Here is a 10,659-nt window from a genome sequence, read left to right on the forward strand (position 1 = left end):
AAAGCAGTTTTAGAAGTATGGACATCTTCACTATTTTCATTCTACCTACCCAGGAGAAGGGAATATCTTTCCACTTTCTTTTTATTGAGTTTATTGGTACATTTTAGGTATACAATACAGTTGCATTCATTATTGGGATCTTGTACCTTACATGACAGGTCTTGGTTCTCATGTTTTCCCCTTATCCCTGCTCTCCCTTAACCCCCTCCTCCCCTCCCCATTTACAAACACTTTATTTCCATTTTTTCATTTTCTCATATTTTTTCTTTTCCCTTATTACCTTTCCCCTACCATTCCCACTTTCCCTACACCTTTAGTCCTTTTCTGCCCATTTCACATTGTCAATGATCTCATTAGGATTTTATGTACCATTACAGTTTTTCACACCAGAGAAACTATTCGGTATTTACAGATGTGTGCGTTATTTATTTCACTTAGGAGCATATCCTCAATATTATTTTAGCTTCTAAAAATAAATAGTATGTGTTTAGAACAAAAGCATTTGGATTATCAACTGAATAATTGACCTCCGTTATGATGATCTCTGAATTTCCTTTTCCCCAACATTACCTGAGAAGACTAAAATCTTCATTATTTAACCAATTCCTATTCACTTCTCCCTGCTTATCATTATTCCTCCAAATTAAATTCTCCAATGGCTTCTTTCACAAGTACTTCTACCCTCAAGGGAACCAACCAGGCAAAGAAGCAATTATATTTGCCTCCAATTTGGAGTAGGGGACGAGAGGTCCTTTCCATGGTTTGTAAAATCAGAACTCACATCAGTTTCTCAGGAGCTGTGAGCTGATGTACATGGCTATGTCTGCTGGGTTTGATTTTGAACTGAGAGCTCTTCTGCAAGAAGCAGGGGAATGTCCAGTCCTTACAGACGCGAGGTTTGGCTCTGTGTTCCGTGTCTTCTAGAGAGGAATTGAAGAAGCTTCCCATGTTTTGTTTCCAAAGATAGCTGTGCACACAATTTAAGAGGCCATATCAGAATAGAATACTTAACATTCAGAAATATGAATGACTGTGTTTGGATGTGTCTGTCCACTGTGTGACACTCATCCCTAGATACGGTACCCATTGTACTATGCACAGTATGAATGAAAGCTGATTTTAAATAATTCATCTTGAACTGTGTATCTAAGTTTTTTAAAGTTTCTGTTTTATTAGCACCTGAATGTAGCACATAACGTTTGCATTCCTTGTGTGAATTTGGTAGGTGTATATAATGCATCTTAATTCCTTTATTCTCTTTCCCTTGTGTCCCTCCTCCCTTCCTCCATTCCTTTATCCTCTCATTTTTTACTACATTTTTCTAGGACATGTTTACATTTATTGTATGGAGTAGGTAGAGCAAATAATTCTCCTTTTAGAATAATTTATCTGAAATTGGTTTTATATCCAGTTTAAGACATTGAAATAAACATATCTTCTTTTGCATATATTTAACCCTGGTAAATATTGTGACTTTTTGCAAATTTTATACCAAGTAACTTTACTTGTATCCTTTCTGCTGTCACAATCTAGCTATAAGTAGGGTCTATATTTACTTAAAATACATTAGTGTCTTATTCTGTTGCCTGATGATTCTCTTTCCGTACTGTAATCTGACCTCTACCTAGACAATAACAAGCTATTTAAAATTCTTAGTCATATCTTTGTTTAAACACTTGTATCTGTGCAGTGCTGCTGTAGAATAAAACTGGAAATTTTTGCTAAGCCCAAATGGCCTTGTAATTTTATGGCTCTTTGATAATTCTTCCCAAATATTCTCAGGGCATTCATGGTCTTGAGTTGTCTCTTTTCCTCAAATGCCAGAGCCTTGTGAGTCTCAACCCTTCCCTGGAGTGCCCATAGTTATATTCTTCCAGTGGCAGCTTCTTGATGTAGGATTCACATCTATAAGACATATAAAGGAGCTTCCTTGTTACTCTAGCCTCTTGTAATGTGACAATCCTTCAAAAGTATGAAATAAATTCTCTCAAAATCAATATTTAGGAATGTATCCTTATAAATAGGATAATACAAAAACCTGACAGATGAAGAATGCTGTTTGTAGCAATTTTGGAGGATATGGCAAAATATTAAAAACAAACTACGTGTCCAACAATGAGCTTTATGGTAAACTAATAGATATTAACATGAAAGTGAGTAAAATCATGTGCTTTGTAATATCGGAGAAAAAATTTTTACCATAGTGGGGTTAAAAACCTAGGAATTATGAAATAATATTAATCAATTTTGGAGAATTGATACATTGTCTAAATTTATGTAAATCCCAAAATGAATGATGAGTAGGAGTAGGATATGTCCTCAGTTCTCAAATATCAACAAAGTTAGCTTGAATAAGTCTCCATATACATTATGGATTCCAGTTTTAGCAGATATATTCTCAAATTCTCTTTTCCTTTTAATTTGTAATGTGTAATATGGATAAGTTTAGACCAACTAGTTTGAAGGGAAACAGAAACAATTTTCATAATATTGAGACTTTGAGAATAACAACTAGAAAAATGTAATTTAAAGTCTTTATCAGAACACCTAGAATGTGAACCACAGGAAAGAGAAGTTATTATTTGTGGACGCTAGTCAGACATTTACAATGGCTTTTCATTATTTAGACCCTGATGTGAGTAGAAAAGCCAAGTATTCCCCAGTGTTCTGAGGATTTCAATAGGAATAATCTGGTTTGAGAGAGTGACAAAAAGATGGAAATTTCAAAGATGAGCAGACTCTTTTTCATAGCGCGTGAAAATTTGTATTGTAAAACTGATGAAAATATTGAGTAAGAAAGAATGTTCTTAAAGGAAAAAGCAATGGCTGAACTACAAGAGAAATGTCTAGATATTTTATGTTATTATGAACATTCGTGCTTTCAAAGCATTTCTTTGACTATTTGAGCAGTCATTCTCCAACTCTTCATATTGTGATAATTTGTAGACACAAAGCATTCCCTAGATTTCTTTTTACTCAAATTCAATCATTCCAAGTAGTGTGTTTGCAAAAGAGTATTTCACAGGCAAAGGAAATTTGAGACATTAATAAAAACTTAGAAGTTATCTACTGATCATCTTTTTAAGTTTTATTGGTACATTTTAAGTATGTGATATAATGACATTCATTGCTGGAAATTTGTACCTTTATGTAATCTATCATAGTTCTTATTTTTCCCCATTCCCCTGACCTCACTTTACCCTCTCCACTGCACCCTATTTATATGTTTTGTTTGTTTTGTTATAGAGAATATTAATCCTAATATTAATTCCATTCTTTCTTTTTTCTCCTACTCATTCCACTTCCCTTTCTCCTTTTCCCCTTTTCTTCCTACTTCCCCTTATCTATTGCACATATTAGTCCGAATTTACACTTTAATGTTCTCACACCAGAGAAACTATTCCAAATTTACACATGTGTGTCCTATTTATTTCCCTTAGGAGTATCACTTACTGGGTTTTTATTAGCAGAGACCAACCTGTCCTTTTGTCAATCTCTTTCATCAGAGATATAGTAAAAATACCCTAGGACTCTTCAAATTTAAGTCCAATCTGATGACCATTCAGTAATTTCATATTTATCTAAAGAATGCTGGCTTGTTTTTCAAGTGTACAAATAACATCCTTTTTCCAAATGATCACTAATAAATTTTTTAGAAAAAAGCCTGACATATTCAGATTGATATTTGCAGGTAAACACTAGTTTCAAACTATGTTTTATTATGTAATAGTCACAATGACTTTTCATTTTTTTACAGGTCTATTACCTTTTTGCGTCTTCAACATAATACAGAAGAAAGAGCATGAGGAATGATAATCAAAGTGTTATATCTGAATTCATCCTCTTGGGGCTCCCTATCAGGAAGGAGGAGCAAGGCATGTACTATGCCCTGTTCCTGGTCGTGTACCTGACCACGGTGCTGGGGAACCTGCTCATCATCCTGCTCATCAGGCTGGACTCCCGCCTCCACACCCCCATGTACTTCTTCCTCAGCCACTTGGCTCTCGCTGACATCTCTTTCTCATCAGTCACAGCTCCAAAGATGCTCATGAACATGCTGACACAGAGCCAATCCATCTCTTATGCTGGGTGCATTTCACAGGAATTCTTTTTCTTATTATTTGGTGGTATTGACAGCTTCCTTCTCACCTCCATGGCCTATGACAGGTATGTGGATGCTGGGTGCTTCACAGGAATTCTTTTTCTTATTATTTGGTGGTATTGACAGCTTCCTTCTCACCTCCATGGCCTATGACAGGTATGTGGCCATCTGTCATCCCCTCCACTACAACATCATCATGGGTCATATCCTCTGTTCCTTGCTAGTGGTTGCATCCTGGTTCCTGTCCTTTGCTGCTGCCCTTGTGCACACGCTCCTCCTAGCCCATCTGTCTTTCTATGGAGACAACACTCTCCATCACTTTTTCTGTGACCTGTCTGCCTTACTTAAGCTGTCCAGCTCAGACACAGCCATCAATGAGCTGGTTATTTTCATTGTAGGAACGATGGGTATTACTTTGCCATTCTTGTGCATTCTGGTGTCTTATGGCCACATTGGAGCCACCATCCTGAGAGCTCCCTCTATTAAGGGAATATACAAGGCTTTGTCCACATGTGGTTCTCATCTCTCTGTGGTTACTCTCTACTATGGAGCAATTATTGGTCTCTATTTTGTCCCCTCATCCAATAACACTAATGACAAGGACGTCATTGTGGCTGTTGTGTATAGTATGGTCACACCCATGCTGAATCCCTTTATCTACAGTCTGAGGAATCACGGTTTGAAAGGTGCTCTGGCGAATCTGCTTAGTAGAGGAAATTTTTCATCATGATGGTCATTGCAGTTCTCAGTATCTGGTATGACATCTTTCCAAGGACACATATACATCCTTTCTTTGAACTGTTGTTTCTTGCTGAATCTTCATATGACACTCTTTTTTTTAACCACTGTGTTTCATGTTAGACATAGTTTTTCTATTTCTCCTATTGATTTGGAGAATCTTGAGAAAGGTTCGTACAAATATACACATATATTTACCTTTCCTGTGTCTCTCCCTTTCATGTTGTTGTTCTCCTACAAAATTTTTCATTTTATATGTAGTCACATATAGTTTTTTTTATTGGATAATGTACAGAGCTTTTGTAGCAAAGGTTTTTTACATTGCTCAACATGAATTTTCCCTTCTGCTAGGTTTATGATTTTACTTTTGTGTAAACTTTTTTTAGCTTTAACTTGAAGTCTGTCATCCTCAATGCCTTTATTTATTTTTTTTTCATTGAGTTTATTGGTACATTTTAGGTATACAGCACAGTTACATTCATCATTGGGATCTTGTACATGACAGGTCTTGGTTCTCATTTTTCCCCATACCCCTGCCCTCCCTTCACCCCCTCCTCCCTTCCTTATTTACAAAAACTTTATTTCCATTTTTTTCATTTCTCCTATTTTTTTCTTTTCTCTTATTTCCCCTCCTCACCCCTTTCCAGTTTTCCCACACTTTTAGTCCTTTTCTTCCTATTTCACATTGTCAATTATACCATTAGGATCTTATTTACAATTATAATTTTTTACATCAGAAAAACTATTTGATATTTACACATATGTGACATTAATTTCACTTGAGAATATGGCCTCAATGTACAACCACTTAGCTGTAAATGTCTCTACTTTATCATTATTTATGGCTGAGTAGTATTCCATTTTATAAAAAGAAAAATCTTCTTTATCCAGTCTCCAGTCGATAGGTATTTGGGCTGTTTCCAAGTTAGCTATTATAAACTGTGCCACTACAAACATGTGTCACTGTGGTATGATTCTTTTAATTCTTTTGGGAAGATACCAAGCAAGGGAATAGCTGGCTTATATGGGACTTCCAATCCTAGTTATTTGAGGTATCTCCATATTTATTTCCATAGTGGTTGCACCAGTGTTCAGTCCCTTCAACAGTGAAGAAGGGTTCCTTTCTCCCCACAACCCTGCCAGCATTTGTTATTCGCTAATTTTGTGATAACAGTCATTCTTTCTGGGTTGCGGTGGAATCTCAGAGTAGTTTTCATCTGCATCTCTCAAATGACCAGTGATGTTGAACATTTTTTCCTTTGTTTACTTGCTGCTTTTACTTCTTTGTCTGAGAAATGTCTGTTCATTTCAGATGCCCAATTTTAAATTGAGTCTTCATATTTGGGGGGTCTGATCTCTTTGAGTTTTTAATATATTCTAGCTAGTAGACCTTTATCTGAAGAAGAGTTGGTAATAAAATTTTCCCAAAATAGGGGCTCTCTCTCTCAGCTCTACTGTTGATTTCTCTTGCAGTGCAGAAGTTTTTTAAAAAGATGAGATCCCAATGGTTGATTCTTTGTGCTAGTTCCTGTGCTACTGGGGATTTGTTCATAAAGTCTTTTCGTATGTCAATATATCCTAATTTATCTTGTAACAAGTTTAGTGTTTCTGTTTTAATATTTAGATCTTTAATCCACTTGGATTTTAGTTTAGTTCATGGTGTATGACAAAGCTCTAGTTTCAATCTTTGGAGAGGGTGAAATCCAGTTTTTCCAACACTATTTATTAAAGGGGGCTATCTTTCCTTCAGGGAGGATGATTGGTTCCTTTGTCAAAGATGAGGTAGCTGAGTCTGTCTGGAGTGGTTTCTGCATCTTCTAATCAATTCCACTGATCTTCATGTCTGTCTCTTGGCCAGTACCATGCTGTTTTTATCACAGTGGCTTTGTAGTATAGTTTCAAGTTGGGAACTGTGATACCCCCTGCCATATCTCTGTTGTCTAGGATTGGTTTTCCTATTCTAGTTCTCTTCTGATTCTAAATGAATTTTTTATTATTTTCTTTAGTTCTGTGAAATATACTGTTGGGATTTCAATATGGATTAGCTTGAATCTTATAGGAGTTTTGGAAGTATGGTCATTTTCACTAAACTGATTCTTCTTATCCAAGAACAAGGGATGTCTTTCCATTTTCTTATATCCTCTTTGATGTCTTTTTTTCAGAGTGCTGTTGTTCTCAATGGAGAGGTCTTTTGTTTCCTTTGTTAGATTTATTCCTAGATATTGAAAAGCATGTGTATGTACAATTTAATTCTCACTTCTCAGCTCTTCTACAAAATGATCATGCTCAGAAGCTACACCAATCTATTTCCAACTATATCACATCATAGAAAATGTGAAAAAATGAAATCCAGTTTTTCCAACACTATTTATTAAAGGGGGCTATCTTTCCTTCAGGGAGGATGATTGGTTCCTTTGTCAAAGATGAGGTAGCTGAGTCTGTCTGGAGTGGTTTCTGCATCTTCTAATCAATTCCACTGATCTTCATGTCTGTCTCTTGGCCAGTACCATGCTGTTTTTATCACAGTGGCTTTGTAGTATAGTTTCAAGTTGGGAACTGTGATACCCCCTGCCATATCTCTGTTGTCTAGGATTGGTTTTCCTATTCTAGTTCTCTTCTGATTCTAAATGAATTTTTTATTATTTTCTTTAGTTCTGTGAAATATACTGTTGGGATTTCAATATGGATTAGCTTGAATCTTATAGAAGTTTTGGAAGTATGGTCATTTTCACTAAACTGATTCTTCTTATCCAAGAACAAGGGATGTCTTTCCATTTTCTTATATCCTCTTTGATGTCTTTTTTTCAGAGTGCTGTTGTTCTCAGTGGAGAGGTCTTTTGTTTCCTTTGTTAGATTTATTCCTAGATATTGAAAAGCATGTGTATATACAATTTAATTCTCACTTCTCAGCTCTTCTACAAAATGATCATGCTCAGAAGCTACACCAATCTATTTCCAACTATATCACATCATAGAAAATGTGAAAAAATGGTTAAAATTATCAGAAGTTACTAAGGATTTGTACAGAGAAGTGTGAAGAGTATAAAAGGGATTTATAGAGCAGAAAAATTATTGCCTGATTCTTTCACTTTGGATAGATGAATTTGTGAAAACCAAACAAACAACCACATAATTGGCATTGTACAGAGTCAAAGGAATAGCTGTGACTTTGGAATACAGAAGCTAATTTAATCTTTTGAGTGAAATGCATGCACTGGACTTGATACTATATGATAAGAAACTAGGTCAGAGAACATTGGGAACAAGAACAGTGTAAGAACAATAGTACAAGATATGATAACTCAGTAAATGAATTTTTTCATTATTTTCTTTAGTTCTGTGAAATATACTGTTGGGATTTCAATATGGATTAGCTTGAATCTTATAGGAGTTTTGGAAGTATGGTCATTTTCACTAAACTGATTCTTCTTATCCAAGAACAAGGGATGTCTTTCCATTTTCTTATATCCTCTTTGATGTCTTTTTTTCAGAGTGCTGTTGTTCTCAATGGAGAGGTCTTTTGTTTCCTTTGTTAGATTTATTCCTAGATATTGAAAAGCATGTGTATGTACAATTTAATTCTCACTTCTCAGCTCTTCTACAAAATGATCATGCTCAGAAGCTACACCAATCTATTTCCAACTATATCACATCATAGAAAATGTGAAAAAATGGTTAAAATTATCAGAAGTTACTAAGGATTTGTACAGAGAAGTGTGAAGAGTATAAAAGGGATTTATAGAGCAGAAAAATTATTGCCTGATTCTTTCACTTTGGATAGATGAATTTGTGAAAACCAAACAAACAACCACATAATTGGCATTGTACAGAGTCAAAGGAATAGCTGTGACTTTGGAATACAGAAGCTAATTTAATCTTTTGAGTGAAATGCATGCACTGGACTTGATACTATATGATAAGAAACTAGGTCAGAGAACATTGGGAACAAGAACAGTGTAAGAACAATAGTACAAGATATGATAACTCAGTAGGATCCAGCTATTATAGTCTCTCAAGATTCACACCTGTTGATAGAATGTTAGCAGTGTGCAATAAATCAAGCTCTTTGCACTATGGTTTAACCAAATATATTGCAATTTTAGAAATTAAAGCTTTCCCTTGTTCTATGAATGATAGTATAGCAAATTACTATGTAAAGTTTTAAAACCTCAACTTTAGTCCTTGACATTTTGATGTATATTGAGTTGTAATATTAATGTGGTTGCAGATATAAATTCATCTGATGCTTTTCTCATATTAATAATAAAGTGCTTAAAATTACTTTTTAATAAATTATTTCTCCACTTCTTTCCACTGCTAACAACATCACCTTTTAATTTTTTGTGGATGTGTACATTGCTTCTTTTAAAGGCATACATATCTGGACCACATATCTATTTTTCAAGAATATCTTTTAAAAATATGTATGATTACCCTATTTGCTTAAAAGTGAGGCTAAATTTGAATTTAAGTCTAGCAAGTAGGATGAAAACTGGAGCAGAACAATGTAAAGCATTTCCAGTCTTGGGTACACAACCATCAAAACTGAGCGTAGTAAATATACCATTGATTAGTGTAGGTAATTAAATTAGGTTTGTTCATTACCAGAGCATGACCCAGTATATTTTTTCTTTTTATAGCAGTCTTTTTCTAAGTGACAATACAATTTTATTAATTACAAGCTTTATTTTCAATAAATGAAGCACGGGAAAAATACCATAGTACCCTTCAGCTCTGGAATGTTTAACTAGATTGCCATATGTTCTTACTATGAAATAATATAGAATAATAAGGAAAGGCTGAACTACTGATTCCACAGGACAGATAAAAAATTTTACTATTATTTAGTAAAGATTAAAATATATAATCATTCAACAGATTATATGTTTTATGATTTTTAACTAAATGAGTTTGAAATGTGTGCAAAAGCAGTCAGAGATTGTACAAATCAGAACCTCATTAATCCCTGGTGGGGTACTGATTAAGAAAGAATGAATAGAGCTTTCTGAGGGGTTAGAAATTGTCCATATCTCAAACTTAGTATTGTAATCATTTCATTCATTTCCCAAATGCAGAAATCCAAAAAGAAAGACTTTTTAAAATTGTGTGCTAAATAATATACATTTAAATAAAATTATGGAAATATGAAATTAAATAATAACCGCTATGTAGGACATTTGCCAAAATAAATCGCAATATAAACTAGAAAATATTTAAAAAGAAATAAGGTATGGTAGAGGAGGTAAAATTTTACCTCAGCACATTAAATTTTTTTACTTGCTTGACATAATGCAAACCAAATGGATCTACCAGGTATTTTCAGAAAGTTGCTGACCAAATGGGATAAAATTAAAAATCAGCAGCAATATGATCTTTTTTAAAAATTAATTTTATTGGTATAATTAAGATATACAATATAATGACATTCACTATTGGAAATTTGCATCTTTACATAATCCATCTAGGTACTTACTTTTTCCCATTCCCTTGATCTCCCTACAACCCCTTCTCCCTACCTATCTACAAAGACTTGGTTTCCATTTTTTGTTTTTCTCATATTAATTCCATTCTCCTCTTTCTTTTCCCCTACCCCTTTCACTTCTTCTTCCCCTTTGAGGGAGATTGGATAAAGCAAATGTGATATTTTATACATGAAATGGAGCACTATTCAGCCACAAAGAATGAAAAACTAGAGACATTTATAGCTAAATGCATGCACAGTGTGGCAATACTTTTTTTTCAGCTTTAATTGAGTTTATTGGTACATTTTAGGAATACACTACAGTTACATTCATTGTTGGGATCTTGTACCTCCACAT

General features: G+C 34.5%; 2 protein-coding genes across 2 annotated transcripts in view; one reads left to right on the forward strand and one right to left on the reverse strand.

Annotated features, from left to right (window-relative positions):
* The window catches only part of LOC104858169 (olfactory receptor 1J4), a 156,814-nt gene that overhangs the window by 77,407 nt on the left and 68,748 nt on the right, over positions 1-10,659 (reverse strand). The gene's annotated exons all lie outside the window — the stretch shown is intronic.
* LOC104858174 (olfactory receptor 50) lies at positions 3,803-4,832 on the forward strand. Its single transcript, XM_010618266.1, has 2 exons — positions 3,803-4,167; positions 4,259-4,832. The coding sequence occupies exons 1-2, from the start codon at positions 3,803-3,805 to the stop codon at positions 4,830-4,832; spliced, it is 939 nt and encodes a 312-aa protein (XP_010616568.1).

Source organism: Fukomys damarensis, unplaced genomic scaffold (assembly GCF_012274545.1).
Source record: "Fukomys damarensis isolate Sample0158 unplaced genomic scaffold, DMR_v1.0_HiC HiC_scaffold_36, whole genome shotgun sequence".
NCBI classification, from domain to species: Eukaryota; Metazoa; Chordata; class Mammalia; order Rodentia; family Bathyergidae; genus Fukomys; species Fukomys damarensis.